The sequence below is a fragment of the Perca flavescens genome, chromosome 24 (genome assembly GCF_004354835.1).
Source record: "Perca flavescens isolate YP-PL-M2 chromosome 24, PFLA_1.0, whole genome shotgun sequence".
In the NCBI taxonomy this organism is placed as follows: domain Eukaryota; kingdom Metazoa; phylum Chordata; class Actinopteri; order Perciformes; family Percidae; genus Perca; species Perca flavescens.
The window spans coordinates 2,175,491-2,193,941 of record NC_041354.1 but is presented as its reverse complement, the minus strand read 5'-3'; the positions used below and the strand labels follow the sequence as shown (position 1 = coordinate 2,193,941).

General features: G+C 42.0%; 2 protein-coding genes across 3 annotated transcripts in view; one reads left to right on the top strand and one right to left on the bottom strand.

The window, feature by feature from the left end:
* LOC114550971 (bone morphogenetic protein receptor type-2) overlaps positions 1-16,785 on the bottom strand; it is a 32,069-nt gene extending 15,284 nt beyond the window's left edge. Inside the window, exons 1-3 of the mRNA XM_028572011.1 lie at positions 15,719-16,785; positions 4,181-4,366; positions 3,344-3,523 (exon numbers count right to left, since the gene is read on the bottom strand). Coding sequence (XP_028427812.1) covers positions 3,344-3,523; positions 4,181-4,366; positions 15,719-15,797 — 445 coding nt within the window. The 5' untranslated portion in view covers positions 15,798-16,785. The remainder of the gene's footprint in view (positions 1-3,343; positions 3,524-4,180; positions 4,367-15,718) is intronic.
* A 369-nt stretch (positions 16,786-17,154) lies between these two features.
* The window catches only part of dock9b (dedicator of cytokinesis 9b), a 57,675-nt gene continuing 56,378 nt past the window's right edge, over positions 17,155-18,451 (top strand). Inside the window, exon 1 of one of the 2 annotated variants that reach the window (XM_028571973.1) lies at positions 17,155-18,042. In XM_028571973.1, the coding sequence (XP_028427774.1) occupies positions 17,929-18,042 (114 nt within the window). In that variant the 5' untranslated portion in view covers positions 17,155-17,928. The remainder of the gene's footprint in view (positions 18,043-18,451) is intronic. The other variant, XM_028571978.1, reaches the window with a different exon arrangement.

Here is an 18,451-nt window from a genome sequence, read left to right as displayed (position 1 = left end):
GGGCCAAGGATTGAACCACCAACATTCCGATTGGCAGGCAACCGCTCTACCACTGAGCCACAGCCGCCCCATACACTTGTACAGGGATGCAACCCATGTCAACCTCATGTTGTGTGTTGATTTAGATATTCATATAGATAATGCACTCCATAAAGTCACCTTCAATACTCACGGTGAGACCCGCCATCAGCCTCTTGGCATTTTGGCTCTGTGTGCACTTATGTTGTTACTGTATGATTCTTTTCTTGAGTTTGTTACCTGTTAGAATTTTGCATTGTTTAACATGTTCTTGCTCTATTTTGTACAGCAAAAATGACAAGAGACCGTGTTGGATGATGAACTGAAAGGTGTTTCTAACACCAACTTACTGCGGTTGTCTTTGAAACCCTTTTTGCCTGTGAGTGCAACATTTTGAATATACTGGCAATATGTATGGGATGTGTAAAGTGTTTTAGTTTTTCACTCCCAAATACACAACACAGTAGGGCTGTGCTCGATTGAAGAAATTCTTAGTTGACTAACACTCATTCAATTGTATCGACTAATCGATTAGTTGATTTGAGTCATGCAAAAGCACCACTTTAATTTTTGTGTTTACCAGAGATGTGCTCGTACGTTTCTTGGAAATAAGTCATTCAGCATGAAAACAAGCATAAAACATGACTAATCAACTAAAGAAATCTAAGTTGACTAAGACCAAAACGACCGATTAGTCGACTAATCGACTAAGAGGGAGCAGCCCTACAACACAGGCCAACATACACACACACACATTTAAATGTCTTGGGTATGCAAATGTGTGCGTTAGCGGACGATCAGGCATGCCATGAAGCGCATAAAAGATCAAATTAAGCCACAACAATGAAGCATGGTCAACAGACTGGAAAGCAGTGCAGGAAGAGAGAATCAGAGGTGGGTGTGGGAAGGGAATGAAGAGAGTGAGAGAAAGAAAATATGTAAAAACAGAGAGAACACCAGAGAGCTGGTCAGATGAATTTGGTTGGTGGCAGGTAGAAGCAGTTAGCTGAGGCAGCTGCAGTTCCAGCTGTCAGGTATTTGTGATTAATGAAACCGCATCAGCTATAAGTACGACTCTGGAGACAAAAGTGCACACAACTTAAATATACCAAGGCTTGCCTTGCTCTTATATACCACTAGAAACACAAACTCTGTTACATTAGTCAACACACACTGGTGCTGCCGTGAGACACCAGCTTTATCAATAATTGATGACTTTGAGAGACTAAGGGTGCCTTTGATTGACATCCTAGCATGAGCATGCATGCACACACGCTCACACACACACATGCATGCATGGGGGTTGACACAGCAGCCCTCAAGGTCCGAGGTCAGTGAGTTCATCACCAACAGGAGAGTTGCACAGGAAGCCATCTGACAAACACTGGCGTAGACACCGACATACCCAAACACAACACAAATTTGTTGAAAATCTCCATAATCTTAATGATATCGCCTACTTTTATATCACCACCAATATCATATATATATATATATATATATATATATATATATATATATATATATATATATTTTTTTTTTTTTATGCAGCTTTATACCTCTACCCCACTACATTTCAGAGGCAAATATTGCATTTTTTATCTCACTAAATTTTTTAGACAGCCATAGTTACTTTGCAATATTAATACAAAATAGAATCAACAAGTAAAGGATGTCGTATTATTAGTGATTACACTACCCAGCAGGTTATAAAGAAGCTCAAATTAACTCAACCAAGTTTAGTAAAGTGAAGTTTACACATTAAACCATCATTAATTATAGTCTGATTACATAACGTATTCTGTATAATGAGTAATTTTACTTTTGGTATTTTATGTGCATTTTGATGGACATTCTTGTGTATTTGCTCCTTTTACTTAAGTAAAATATCCAAGTACGTCTCCCACCACCTAGCCCTGAATGTTGTCATCCATGGTTCTTGGCTTGAGATCACTCAAACAGCCAACTGACTCAAACTATTTCCTACTTATAAATTATACTGCCATGAATCTGCCCAGACATGTCGGGAATAAACAGAAAGAGAATTTAAAGTTTTCATACGACCCAAACATAAACCTCTCTGATCAGTCAAACGTCCTACTAACGCCAAATGGTTATTTCCCCCCCAACTTTCTCCTGCCTTTATCTCGTCATCTGTCTACTAAGTGGAACAGTCAGCGGCACGCCCTCAGACAGACAGACGGAGCAGACGCCGCGTAATCCGAGGAATGCAGAGAGACAACATGGATGGTAGAGTGTGTGTTTGTGTTTATGCGTGGGCAGGAGAGATGATGAGCTGCCAACGTCACCCCCACCCATTCCTCCTGCCACACACATTGCTTTCATTCACAGCTAAAACTTGAGAGGAAGGAACAATTACAACTACTGTACAGCTGTTTGCTTGGTTTGACACCTCACTCACAAACTCACCGACAACTTAAACAGAACTCAATATCGACCACTTCCACGGCCCTTTAGTGGATATAATCTAGTAAGGACATTGCAAATGGTTCTAGCGTATCGGTCCGTGAACGCAAACAATTCTCATTGCAATTCGTAGCTCTTAAGGTTCATAATGGATAGCAGTCAGGAAACTCAGTTCTAAGCAATGTGGAAGAATAACGAAGCAGGAGGAGGAAGAGAGAAAAAGTAGCTACAAGTAGGTGTAGGTATGACAGCTCTGACGATATATCGAAACATAATTTCATTCTTTTCTGTTAATAGCTTTGTGATTTGAAACGTGTGGGCCTGCCTGGGTTTATCCTTCTAATATATAATCTGTGTGGGCCTGCATTGGTTTTCTCCCATTCTTTTCTTTGTTAGTCATGGCTCCCTGAGTCTATTTATCTACATGAAAAATAGGACAATATAACCATCTAAAATAAATTCAGGCAGTCTAGATCCAAAACAGACTTCCATTCAAAGAAGTCACAGCTACCTTCTAAACATAACTTCTTTTTTAGTTTACCCTTGCAGTAGAACTGACCCGACGTCACAGGTATTCAGTGGTGAAGTGATTTCCCTGACTGCCTCCGTTTGCCAAAAATAGTCAGCATATAATTCAATACTAAAGCCTTAAGAGTATTAGTGTAGGCTGAGATCTGGCTTTGATTCTATCTGGATGACTTGCTTTTGTTGGCCATATAAAAAGAAGATGCATCATGACTATAAAGAAATTATTTGGCAAGAAATTAAATGAAACCCACTACAGAACAAGCCAGTGTTGGATATCATCTATTGTATGACTACATACTGTATACAGAGCATAGCGGTGATTGATGAACTGTGGTTCCACTTTTATGCAAGTGTGCAAATATGTTCTTACAGATGGACTGCGCCGTGGTGGGGCTGGGTGGGGGGAAGTCCTCTGTGAAGTTGACATTGCACATGTCGCTGCCACAGCAGCAGAAGTGGTATGTCCCATTCTGAATCTGTGGAGGGAGGTTGGTCACCACGCAGCGGTCGTCTTGGCAACCTTTGTGGTCACCCAGGTGAGTCCAGCAACCTGACAGAGAGAAGTGACGGATAGTAATGATAATAGCAAAATATTGATAGAATACTTTTCAGTTGTACAGTGAACCAAAACAATTTATTTTTTTTGATTGCCCTATTTCTTTATACACATTTCCCACAGGTGGTTTATAGATACGAATGGTGATGACCCAGCAAAAAAGTCACACCCACAAAAGCATGGTTAACGAGGCGGGGTCGGGTGGGTTGCCGACAGGGAGAGAGGGTGCAGCGGGCATTATGTCCACGGCCCCTGGAAGTGGCGAGGTCCGGGGTGAGGGGGTTGTGCTGACAATTTATGCTGCCTTGTCAAAAAATGTGACCTTATGTGTTTTTGTGCATTTCTTTTTTTTCCTTTTGAGTTTCGGTGTATTTCTACCAGTATTAGGACATCTTTATTTAAGTGTGTGATTACAGACAGGGTTAAATGTGCAGTAAGAATACGGGGAGCATATTATTTGATACTTTATTTAAGATTTTAGGAGTAGAGTATTTCGATCGACCCATATCCCCTATGAAATAATGCTGCAGCACATGTGCTAAGTAGCACATCTCGATAGGGAGATCGAATGGTCGAATCAGCCAAATCTGACTCCAAAAAGAAAACATCTGATTTGAATACAGTGCTAGTAGAGGTATCTAAAAGTAGCACCTTGTTTGACCAGTCGCACGTCGCCTGGAGGACTTTTCTCCCACAGGCCAAAGCAGTGGCTGCCCTTGGCACATCGGATGGTGGTGTTCTCTGGGGAGACCCGGCCTTCGCCCCGCGCCACCCGCTCCATCTCCCACTGCTCCTGCTGGTCGGTGAAGGCACACTCCCTCTCCTCACCCTGCGCCGCTGTGAAAAGACACAGGAGCTGGAGTCAAAAGAAATTTCTAGAAAAACAGAGCTGAGCTTTGCATTGGCAACAAAGTGAATAAAACGGTTAAATGACATTCTAAGATGGAGGCAGTTTGTGTTAGTGCGTTGAAGGGAGAGGATAACACTTTAGATTAGATAGTATTTACTCATTATGCATATAAACACACACACACACACACACACACACACACACACACACACACACACACACACACACACACACACACACACACACACACACACACACACACACACACACACACACACACACACACACACACACACACACACACACACACACACACACACACACTTTGTTAAACCGAGACAGATTGATAGTGTTACTGTGTCTGTCTATAAGAATCCACAGCTGAGAAATAGCTGTCTGGCTTGTGAGAGGCATCCGTCTTTGCAGGCAAAGCTCAATAGCAATTTAAACTGTAGCCTGAAGGACATAACACAAACAGACTCAGCAGTGCAGAGAAAAAGTGGACATAAGAAAAAAAATGATGAAAAAAATCCATATTTAAAATATTAACTAAAACTGCAAGATTACCATAAAAACACAGTGCAAAGAAAAAAAAAATGAATCTTGTTTAAAGCTTTTGGCCAACGTTTATTTTCTATGTTGGGTTTACAGAAAATATGGATGACTTTAAGATGGTGTTAAATTGTGTGTTTCTTGAGTGAAAAGAAAAGCCAGAATGTGTCCAGTTGTGAAATGGACAGTTTGCTTGTTGATTTGCAGTGAACGTCTGGGAGAGTGCGATGCCAGGGAGAATTAGTGTGAGCCAAAGTCAGAGTGCGTGTGTTTGTGTACGTAGCCTGTGTTTTGGGTAATTTCAGATAAGGGAAAACATGGTGTGCCAGTTTGTTTCCCTTACTCCCCAGCTCCTCCCTTTCCTTCATCCGGGAAGAGGGGTGGGGGTGGAGAGTCTGCTGTGGAGGGGGTGGAGGGGGACTGTTCCCTGCCCAAGGTCAAGCTAGCCTGTGTGGGCAAAAGGTGACACGATAGAGTGGTAGCTTTGCTGGGCACGCCGCCAACTTCTCTCCTCTGCTGCCATCGTCAGATAAAGCTATCAACCCTGGGCTACTGTGGGCCTCAGCTGCCCTCAACCTGTGGGCTTCTACTGCCTACTGTTCTGTGGGACTGACTTTGCCTACAGGGGGAAGCACACTGTGTACATGCAGAGTAGGAAAGGAGTTCAAACTAAGGGTTAAGTAAGTGGAGGAATGTTCGTTTTGATAAGGAAACTGAATTTCAATGAGCCGGCAATGGCACTGCCAGGGTTAGCAGTTAGATTCCCAACGGGGAAGATGATTATCTACTTGCATGTACAGTATTTACAGCACAAGTGCTGGGTTAAAATGACCACCAAATAGTACACACACTACATTATCATTATACATATTATGCTGTGCATGTTCTCATTGTATCAAACTAAAAGCTATTTAAAAAAAAAAAGCAATACAAGCATGAAATATTCCAAATAAATACTGAGCATATGAACAAAAAAAAGCAATCGTCTCCTGGAGCTGGGTTTTCATTTCTGCCCACAGTCAATCTCAAGCTCTTTACTTGGAAGATGTGGAAAAAATAGTGGATCTCAGTGAAATGAGCATCAGCTCTACCATTAAACCAGAACATTAAAAGGGGAGACATAATGGGCAGATATTTATCGATATTTGACTTTTCTACTGCTAAAGGGGAGGATAAGCTCTGATTTATTGGAATCTGACAACTGATGATAAGTTTAAAAAGGAAATAAAACACTCTAGGTCGTCTTTTTTTTTTTTTTTTTAAATAATGAAAAACTGTTTAAATTTCAATTAAAATATCTGTAGTACTAAGAGAGTCAACAGATTGCCTGTGTCATGCAGATATGGGCCAAGATTTGTTTGGAGAACAGTGCATCAATTGACCATTCGTGAAACCCCTCCCCTAAACAGCGATTGTCCAATTATTACATTTTTAAGCCTTTCCAAAAAGAGAAATAGCATAAGGAATGGATTAAACCATAGGTTTGCCCTACAAATTACAAACAAATGCATGTCCGGTTTACTAGCTTACTTTAGAACTTTACTTTTGACTCTAAGTCTTAATCTCTTGTTACCTTTTTAGAAGTTGTTATCAAGCAATTTGCCAAAAAAAGCACAATGCTAAACATAATGGCAGCCTCAACAATGATCTTTTCTGCCTAAAATAAACTTCCTTTCTAATTATGACCCAGACCTGGGGCCTGATTTATAAACGTGGCGTACGCACAAAAGAAGACATACGCTGCTCTCTACGGAAGCATTGGGATTTATAAAGCAAACTTAACGGGAAAACGTGCGGTCCACTCTGACCCAGGCGTACGCACAGAAACGGGTGAAAGGAGAAACTGCGACACCGACGGCAGATGGATGAAACATGTGAAACCGAGACCATTGTGTAAAATAAATCGAAATATTGCCTCTCATTGATGATATGAAGAATTCACAAAGCCATTCTCACAATTAATATCCTACACAATCACCGGTTTGATCCATCTGCAGTGAAAAACGGACAAAATAAGACAAAATACTGTCGTAAATTCAAGATATATTTGCGCAAACAACCCCCACAAATGTTCTGTAATTATATTGGCATGTAATGGAATTTATTCTCATGAATAATACGATAAACTGGACAAATAATGTTTACGCTGATGCTGTTTTCGATGCCTCCGTCTGTCGTTTTAATATGGTCATCATATACAGTATCAGTGTTTTATGCAGTGTTTATTTTTTATGGATTTGGATCGTTTTATTTTTGATTTAAATGTTTGTTTTATTGTAGGTCTAAAGCATGTTCTAACCACTGTGAAAGGTGCAATAGAACATTTTTACTAATGCTTGCGCAGAACTATTTGCCATTTACAATTAGATTAATTTCCGACACCTTTAGCTTTTTAGATACAATCAAATTGATGGGTACAGAAAGGCATGCCATGCGTATTGACGCACAATGACTGGCTTTGCACTGTTGGAAGATGTGGCAAATGGAGACAAATGGCAAGAAGACTGAGTGGCCTCAGAGCCGGTTCCGTCTTCCTCGAGCTGTCCTGTGCCGTTTTGGGCCCAGCGTTACAGAGGAGCACTCGGAGAAATCACGCCGTGCCTGTCCCACTTCAAGAGGGGTTAGCTCTGGTGTACTCCTTTCTCGGAGTAGCGCTAGGCTTTTTTTTTTGTATCAACTTTAATATCGGACCACTTCCTTTTAATTTGGGCCACGGTCCGACCTCTGAGGCTGCATCTGCAACATGTCACTCTACAGCTTTTTTGGCATTAGGAATGCCCACACTGTGCCCATCAAACATATTTTCTTCTTTTCCACCTCTCTAACAAGAACGACAACTTAACATTAAGTGAAAGTCCTTTGTTTTGTTTTCCTCTGTGCGCAAGATGTCGGTATGGATGCATATTCATTTGGGGCGTGTCACATCCTATGTTTCGTCCGTACGCCACTTCTGATGCAAATTCGCCGCACAGTTTTATAAATGAGGACCCTGGGCTGTGGAGGTGAGGGCAAAGGTTGTAGAGGAGGAACCCTGGTAAAAGAGGAGAAACATAAGGGAACAATTGAAGGAAGTGCAGAACCGGTGACAACACCCATAGACACTTAGACAAACAAACAGTCCTTGTACACCAGGACTGAAGAAATCCATAGAGAAGAGTATCTCATGTCTTTCTCCCAAAGCTGGGTAGATACTGTATGCTGACATGAATTATTAAAAATGTTACTACAATTCAAGGCTATGAAATGAAAAACCCTATAATGATGCTCGGTCTTTGAGAACTCCTGGGCATGAAAAAAACTGAAACAGCAGGTAATAGGCTTATGCCAAGTTCAATCTAGAAATTGATTTGGGGTTTTCATTAACAAGTGTGATTTTACTTTATTGTTGTAAGGGAAAATGTTAATGCTTTTATAATTATATAATATTTATATTTAAATACATTTTTGTTGCATTAATACAAAGCAAGAAAGCAATGCCTCAATAGTAACTGTACTAAGGGCTGTGACAGTACGGAATTTCATTTCAGCAGTGAATAAGCAACATATCACAGCGGTATACCACCAATACTCATCATTGGCTCGAGTGCGATCGTGTCCCTTTCAAAATCGTTGTGATCCAGTCTTGAACTGCAGTGTCTTTTTGGAGACTTTGTAAAAACAATCTATAATGATGAATCTGTGTTTCTGACTGGGGATGTGTGTGACAGCTCTAATCTCTGAACGCATTGCGCAATGGAATAACATGAGATTGACCCTACAAAAAGATTTGCGGTGATGAACTCAACCCCGCGGTAGGCGTCACATGGCCATGGTATTGCGGCCGTGCGGTTATTGTCACAACCCTACTACTAAGTATGTATTAGATATCACGTACCCCAATGGTGATAGATAATTGTTTCATTGGGTGGGCGTGTCGGCACATAACAAGCGTGCACAACGGAGATGGAGAACACTGACTGCTTGTTTAATTCCCATCTCCTTCACATTCTTAACAAATAGGGACTATTCAGCTTCTGAAATATATTTATTGGATTTAGTAGCTCAATACACAAAGAAAAGTGGAAAGAGAAGCAAGAAAGTGTAGCATGGGATGTAGCTCAAACCCAAGCAGTTATAACCAGGCTTTGTTCATTTGCAGTCTGAGCCATGGGAGCACTCCTGATTTCATTGGTTTGTCTGCCACTCTGCTTGACTGTGGTTGGTTCTTTGACTAAAGTCTTTCTTAGGAGCGTTTCTGGTTGGATGCCAATCTCTGTGTTTATCTCCGATTGACTGTGGCAGGCTCTGTCCCTGGTTCTGCTCTGTGGAGCTTGCTGTGTGATCTTGGCTTCCACTGCAGTACTGGATTGTGGGTCAGAGTATGCAGGCAAGGCCAGTGGAGCGAGGCAGATGAGAAAGAGAAGAGAGGGAGAGAGGGGGAGAGAGAGAGAGAGAGAGAGAAAAAGAGAGAGAGAGAGAGAGAGAGGGTAGTCATATCAAAAGGCTTCGGAGTAGTTTTCTGCTCCAAGCCTGTTCATTGGATGATGGCGGGCATTGCTAAGTGTTTACCCATGGCCCAGTTATTTGCTAATCTCTCCCCCCCTCTTAGCCTCCTCCCCCAATTGGCCTTCGGTGCACCCCCCGCCCACCATGGACTACCCCCTTCCCCTCAGCCTCGCTGCTAAAAAACAACAGCGATCTAATCAGGCTCTCTTCTTCCTACTGCCAAGGCCCATTGGAGAGATGCAAGACACGGCAGTCTGAGACTTGATTAAAAGTCACAGACTGCACTGATGTGTTGGCTGTTTTCTCTCCACAACTGGTTCCGAGTTCAAATCCAAGATTAGAGGCAGAAACACACGGTCAGAGGGGGCGAATAAGCAGAGGAGGCCATAATGCTGAAACGTGTTTAATACACCCGTGCACGCACCATCTCCTCTGCAGACATGCGTGCTCTCTTGCTTGGGTGCTGATGGGAAGATGGGAGAACTGGCATAAAGCTGCTATGTAGAGCCTTTGTACACTGCGGATTCTGTGCGTGTATGAAAAATATATGCATTTGAAGCGTCCTCTCTAGGGTTTACCTTTTCCACCATGTGAACCAGCCGCCAATAATATGCCATCATGCATGGCTACTGCATCCACAGACAAAAAATGTTTATAATGCAAAGAGGCACTACGGATGCCCATGTGTACGGTGTATTCATTATCGCGAAAGCTCAAGCTGCTGCAGGACTCCAGCCATCAGAGACATGTATCGTCCCTAATCGCACCTGCTGCTGTTGTTTGGGCGCATGCTTGTTGCTGAGGTAGGATGGATGGGTTTGCTGACACCCACAATTTCAAAGTCTCCTGGTTGAGTTTACAGATATGTGTGTGTGTGTGTGTGTGTGTGTGTGTGTGTGTGTGTGTGTGTGTGTGTGTGTGTGTGGGGCTTTAATCTGTCCCATCTGTTGCCTCGGGACTGCCCACCCCCCTCAAAAACACCACCGCTCAGTCTGGGTCTGTCTGGGTCTGGTACAGTTATGCTAATCCTGGGGCTTACACGACCCTCAAAGCTTAGAGGCCTCCATTATTGACCACAATGCATTTATATCAAATATATTATACTCCACCCCTGCCCTCCCCGCCCATATACCTAAACTTTCCTGAACATGTGATGAAAACACAGTGACCGAGGTGGTGTTTACCATCACACCACAGGGGGCATAATCTCAGATTATTTATGAGCAAGCAAAAGTTTGGTTACAGGCTGCGTTTGAATGCAGTCTTTGTTTAGAACATCTTTTCCTTGTTGAATAAATGAACAGCCACTACAGGCTTGATTGGCTACATACTAGCTTGACAAGCTCCACAGCCTGCGGTTGTCTGGTATGATGGGGTACCTGTTCTGTGAGAGCTGTGACAGGTGCTGTGATGTTATTGCAAACTAAGACCTCATCTTTTTTTTTTTTAAGAATGAAATGAAACAATTAGTCGATGATGGAAAAATGTATTGGTAACTATTGCGATAATCATTAAGCTCATTTGTTAAGCAAAAATTCTTAACATTTTACACAGCAAATGATTCATCGAGAAAAGCTGAACCTTATTAGTAGAGCTAGACAAATATATCGGTCAATATTATGTAATTGCTATTGATATATCGGTGTATATGTTGGCTGACAAGTAACAAGACATTGCAGTACAGAAATGCCAAACCATATAATACTAGAATATTGATATCTGTATCGGCTAGACTATACTTATCACCCCCAAAAGCCACCTTCTGCTCTCCCTATCTTTTTTCTTTCTGGGTCGTTTCTCAGAGGAATGCTGCGAGTGCAAAATTGGTCTGAAAGCTGTACTTTTTACCACTGATCGCTTGTAATACTGGGATCTAGTAACTGCACCTTGTTTTGCAATTATTATAAGCTGATGTTGATAGAAACATACTAAACATAAAATATACACAGGGGACATCTACAATAACCTCAGATATGGCATCCCGGCTACTATAATAAAAGCAAGTGTGATATCACCTTAAAGCCTTGCAGTTGCTAACAAGTAGCCTTCTTTCTAAAGCTTCCATCCATGAAAACCACCATCGCCGAAACAGTTCATCTATAGTCTGAGCAACATTTTTTGCGCGCTCTAGACTTATTGTCTCTGCTGGCCAAGGAGAACGCTTCGTGTTAATCATAGGCTGTCACTCTGAGTTACCATCTCAAGGCTGCACCTTTTGTTTTATAAAACATCCACTAATTTCTCCTTTTTGCCAAACCAGAAGGTCGGCTGAACACTGTTCTATTGTATCACGCTTTGCTTTTACCTCTGCTCAGAACTCAAACCAAGGTACTAAGAGAGACAGATATTGATTTTTTTCATCTAATAGAGTACAAGGCTAGCTGTATTAGAGACCAAATGCCCCCCCACCCCTTCCTCCATTCCAGCATCCATTGGTCTGTTTCTAGCTGCAGTCAGTGTCATCTCTTCTCACAAAATAATGTGGACTGAGTGCAAAATATAAAAAATATTAAAGTGGGCGCAGTGCTTTTATATCCTTTGGCGTCTGCAACTGCTTATTTTCCTGTCGTGAGTACTCATCATTATATGAACTCTATTTTAGCTTCTACACATTGATTGCCTCGCAGTTTGACAACTGATTTTAATATTTTATGAGCTACCTTTCCCTATAGTATCCTTGTGTTTACCTCCAGAAGGATGCTGCATCCACACCCCAAAAAGACCATAATGCACATTCAGCAGATGAACTTGACAGCTATAGGTGATGCAGCTTGGTAGTGTGGGCCCCTCGGCTTTGGGCAACCAAAGTGTGTTAATTGAAACACACACATTAACATTACACATTCTAATTATTGTGCTGCTTTCTTATGTCTCTGGCTTTCATTTTAGTTGACATTAAAGCCTTTTTAACAAATGTACATTTGCTGGAATTTTTATTATGAAAAAATATGAATATGGTATAAGATGGTGGCATAACTCAAGAGCTGCTTTTTGCAGTTTTGTATCTTTTTCAAAATTAATATTTGTGGGTGTTGGACTGTAATTTGGACAAAACATAACACTGTTAGACTCACGATGGACCAAATCGATACAGAACAACCAGAGATGTTGTTTTTTTTTTATTCCACAATTTCTTTTTTTTTGTCAAAACCTTACGCCTACATTACCCACAATGCAAATTGACCACTGCCAGGCCCGTTTGAGGGTTGAGTGTGTTATGCTAGGAGCAGCTGATGTAGCCTCAAGCAGAGATGAGGAGCGAAAAAGTTTTGATAATGCCACACCCCTAGATTTATTTTTAAAATTTTCAAACTTGTAGTCTTTAGGCTCAACTGATGCTGACTCAAGTGACATCACTTGAGGACATTTATCAGACTTTACACAACTCCCTCTGGAGACACTAAAGATTTAAAGAACACATTTTTTCACATAAGCAGTAGTAGTCCATAACACATGGGGAAACACTTTGTTTGTGTACAATCTGTGAAGTTCCCCATTAATTGATGAGAAAAATGATAATTAGTTGCAGTCCATAATACACGAAGAAGATTTATTGTGCTCTCTCTGCACTATTACAGCCCTTCCTTTCCTAGTTTTCAAAATGTCTCTGCTGCAATGTCACCGAGGCAAATTCCTGTGTATGTATTGTACTTGGCATTTAATTTTTAATCTTTAGTCTTCTCCAACCAAGCTTTCCATTAAAATTTGATTGAAAATGCCAGGGCTGACAGCAGTCTGTACCTGGCTCACCAAATGTTGTGGTCTCCAATCTGAGCTAGCCCATGCGGTAAACAGACTCACAGCCATTCAGAGCAAGTCCGTAATCTCAAGCCACTTTCTGTTGAGCCGCTGATGTGACCGCAGAGCCGACAGCTTCAAGAGTCCCCCGTGGCTGGAGAGTAGCAGCCTGGTTGGGGAACAGTGGGCCTGTCAACGCCACAGTATGAGGCCCGAGAAACACAGCTTCAGAGTTTGGACAAGCGGAGCAAATGAGCAGTCCTTTTCATGCTATGGTATAATACTTTTGCTCTAATCCTCTTTGGACCCCAAAACCTCCAGTTTACCTGGGACATCAGTGCCGGGTGTGGGCTGTGGCATACATTATGAGCATGCGTATGCTACAAGTTGAACTTTACTTGATAACAATTTGAGCTAAAGTCTGTCCCCCTTAAAGTCACTGCTGAGGAACACCTGTGGTCACGCCGCAGGTAGTGTCTGCAGGCTTGTGCCATGTTTGGAACAGTTTCTACTCCAGATTTTGGAGCAGCAGGCATACACCCACACACTGATTAGTCACAGGGGACAGGGAGCAGAAGGACGACACAGGCTCACCTGAAAACAGGTTAAACACATGGCAGGTGGAAGGAAATGAAAAATAATTTGAAAACGAAATAAACAGAGGTAATAGCTGAGACGGTAAAAGGGAATGATGGGAGGCAATAATGTTGGAGCAGAGACAGAGGGGGCAAAGGAAAAGGTATTGAGTCAGAACCATGACTAACCGTGCTCCTAAAGACGATTGGGTCCTCTGCTTCCTCTCATCAACATCATCATCGTTACAAGTATCATTTAAAGAAATGGGCACTAGGATTCTCTGCTTTGCATTCAGGAGCCAAACGGCACCACAGAGAGAGCAAGTACTTTGTCTCCTGTCTCTTTACAGTCATTATTACAACAAAATCTGACTGCTGCCCTACATCATTTTGTACAGTGATGATTTAATTGGAATTTATTAGCTGTTTACATGGCACGCATGCATATAAGTATCCATTAATCGTCTTGTACTGATTACTGAGTAAATATGTAAATCTTCTGCCAGTCACTGTAGTCGTTAAACCGCTCTCGGGGAATACTAATTTGCATGCCATGTCTCACAGAGGTGAGCTTATCAAAGCAATAATATTTTGTGATGAGATATCTTTCAGCGTGCAGGCTGACATGCTGAATTGCAGTTTTACATTTTGCTAAATATTACCCCCTAGGGATCCTACGTCACAACCGGACAACTCATCTCTTCATTAAATGCATCATGCCCCGCTCTCTCTGCTGAATCACCCCGCTTCTTGACCATACTCATCTACACACTACTAAATTTAAGTTAAAGCAGCATGCTTGTATCCCGTATTTCTTCATGTATGAGGTCATAATCGGAGGAAGTCAGAAATGCTGTGTGGACATTGTTAACAATTACAGTGCTTGCTTGGGAATTAAAAAAAATACTCAGACTACCACTTGTCTGTTTAATGCAAATGCAAATATGGGTATTGTCTCTCTGTACTACCAGCTTTAACTTATGAACACAGTCACACTGTGTGCAATCAAATTAAGCTCCACACATAAAAAAATTTCCCTCTACAGCAGTTATTATTCTGTGCTTCTGATAACACCCGTTCTATAAATGGATGGAGGAGCCTCAACAATAACACACACACTCCCAATACATGATTAGGAAGCTGTTTATACACACACACATATTCATTCACACCCACACACCTGGCTGTAAAACCTGATGAACAAACCTAACTGCAAGACCACCTATTTTTAAACACACTGCCAAAGTCTAAGCACCATGTTGAACTTCTATCACCTGAATTACCCATCTTGCAAAATACCTTTCCTGTCTTCCCACACATTCCACCTTCCACTCTTTCCTGCACTGTTCCTCCATCTCTATGCAGCCCTGCCACTATCTTATCATGCCCAAGGTCTCACAGAAGCCTGGCTTTAGCCCAAAGTCTAAAACAGGGGCACAACTTGGCAGACAAGGACTGCGGTATGTTTGGCAGTGTTTTTCCAGGCCTTTGTACACAGAATGATTAAAAATGAGCCAGGGGTACACTTGCTGCTCTGTTCAAGAGAATATATCTATGAAGGTTTACTTAACTATAATGAGGTGAGCTACACAGTTCGCTCCAGAAATGAGCCAGGCAGACAACAAGATGGAAATGATAGTTACAGACAGACGGGTCTGCCAGACACACCAAAACATAGGGATGATGTGAAGATTTATGAAATGTATGTCTGATATTGACTGTCTATAAGGAAGACTATCTGTATTAACATTCCAAAAAAAATGAGAAATATAATAAACACTAGGTCTGCCCCTTTTTTTTTATTCTTTTTTTTAAATAGCGTAATTTGGGTAGAGGCTGAAGTAGCTCACATTATTCAGGCTAGAACATCTGCACCAACCGGCTATGTGGACGAAATACAGACAGCAGGAAACCAAAGGAAAACATTAAATATTCATGAGAAGCACATTTACCTCTTTCCAAAAATCAATTGAATAATAAGCCACTTACCAGCCACAGAAGTCAGGAGAATAGTCAGGCAAAACCCAAATTTAGCGAGTGACTTCATTGTGATTCGGCCCAGAGCCATGACAGTGTACACCGACTTTGGTCTTGTAGCTGGAGCTCCTTAAAGTATTTATTATACGTCTTCTGGTCTTCTTATTTAGTAGATGCCACTTTGTTTTCACCCCCTTTTTCCTCACGTCAGCTCAATAACTTGAACTGATCTCTCAGGCATGGAACCACACATTGAGAAATGAGGCTCTGTGGTGTTGGGTTCGGTTGACGTGATTTGATAACAAAAATTTACTGCCAATAAAAGTTGGTCCTGCTATCGACTCCCGCACAGACCGGACAGATACACCAAGCAGCTAACTTGTTTGGCGGGTCTGCCATCTGCAACTAGCCAGCCAACAACGTCCATATCTGCTAGCTAACATGCTAGCTGCCTAGGGCGACTGTCTGGTCCTATAAAACTTAGGCAAAGAAGGTAAATATCGCAAAAATAACCGACGCACAACTAATTCGTGTAAGTTCAGACCATTCTCAGTTGTAAACTTTAAAAAATAGTCCACCCTTTCGCAACAACAGGCACGAATTTGGCATATAAACGTTACGTTAACCAATTGACGTTAGCTCGGTTAGGTTGCAGGCTGACTGCTATCGACGCTAACCGATGTTAGCCTAATAGCTAGCCCGATAGTTCTCCGCGTCCCGTCTCATTTCACGGTCTTCGTTGTGGGGGGAAAAAAGATTTCACAAGTCAACCGCGCCACAGTGAGCTGTTCTGGTTTGCAGCGATTATTACTCCCGTTCTAGCAGACGACGGGTCGAGGGATAGTATATATTTTGGTCTGATCTTCCCCGAAGCAGTCGGCAGCATACAAATGCAATGACGGCTTGGAGCTCCACTGTGCAGACAGCCAGGGCGGCTGGGAACGCCTCGTTTGCAGGCTTGTCTGGACCGCTCGTCTCCGGTATCAGGTTGCTGTGGGTTGGTGTTGGGGGTGGAGGACAGTCCTACACAGGCGGGAGGGGTGCTGCAGCGCCGCTGTGCCGCAGACTCTGGATAAAACACCCTGGAAAAAAACATATGCTGCAATCAGGCTCTCGATGCAATTCTCCGAGTTTTTAGTTAGCTGTAAACACTGTTAAAGCTTAGCTCAATATGAACATGCATTATAAAACAATTTAAGCAATCTGAATGCAACCTATGCAATTGGTTATTTGCCAATTATTTGTAAAAGGCTAATTGAAAATATTTTTTTGAAAACATTGCAATAGCCTAATAATATATGCACATTATTATTAGTATTATTATTATTATTATTATTATTATTGTGTTGTTGTTGTTGTTGTTGTTGTCATTATTCTCATTGATATCCCCTTATTTCAATGTTTCACACGTTGACCTAAAAGTTACTATTTCCGATCGCTATTAAAGGCATCACTAGTTATTCAACTATTAATGTTACTTTACTGCCTCTGTGTGGTCAAATAACTTTATACAGAGTTAAAAGCCTAAAACACAGACTTTATGGTTAAAGCTATGGGTTAAAACAATACTCATTCCAGCAGGTGGCAATGTTAGCCTGTGCCTAGTGCCTACGGCAGAACAGTGTGCGTTTTGTGGTTATATAACCTCAAAATGTTTGAATGATTGAAATACTTGGCATTAGTTGCTCTCTAAATCTCCGAGGCATTTAATATTCCTAACTATTATCTATTATGGAAACATTATGCCAAAGATAGAAAATACCATAAAGTGGTATTTCGAGAGTGTCCACACTGTAGAAATAAAGCAGTCACGTTATATAGCCTACATTAGCACCTTTTCACCCTTACTATAGCCTTCAAATATGATGAGTTCGTTTACAGTGCAGTTCCACTGGGCATTATTACACTGAGGAAGGGGGGCGTGCCAGTTTGCGCAAGAGACCTCCGCTGACGGGACAGAGCGTAGCTGGCTTTGGATGTTGCTCTCCGATTGCTCTGGACAAGTGAAGTCATCTCCTGGTATCCTGTACTACTGTAGATATGACTGAGCTTATGTAAAGTTTAAGAGAAGCGTTATGGAAGGATAAAGCGTCACCAGTGTGCATTTACGCACGTCGGACAGCCTGGAGTTCAGGGTTTCAGCCTGCGTACCGCCGCTTGGAACAGCCCTCACAGTCTGCTATTCTCAGTACCTGGCTGTCTGATGAAAGGCAATCCGTACAATGGCTTCTGCTCCACCTGAGGCGAGGAAGTTTACCCGGGGGCTCAACAAACCGGGCACCGCCGCAGAGCTGAGGCAAAGCGTCTCCGAGGCTGTCAGGACGTCAGTGTTGATGGTAAGAGAAACAAAACTAAACTGTCTGTTATGCACATAAGACGACTGAATGCAGGTGCTTGCTAATTATGGATGGCCTTAAACCCTGACATCTTGAGTTATGAGCTGGGCCACATACCATTCTATAACATCACTCATCATTTATTTGGTGACATTTGTATAGTTATCCTGTCACTTGCTGGTGCATATTCCCCATGTCGGATTAAGCAGCGTGTCTATTGTTTCAACTTTATGAAAGGGGTTGCCAGGTAACTGAAATATACACCGCCAGTTCTAGGGGACAATAAACACACACACACACACACACACACACACATGAATGCCTGCACACTTCTTAAGTTCATCCTGTCATCTGACGCCCCAGGTGCACATGGCAACCAGATAGGTTAGACAGAGCAGCTGAGTAATGA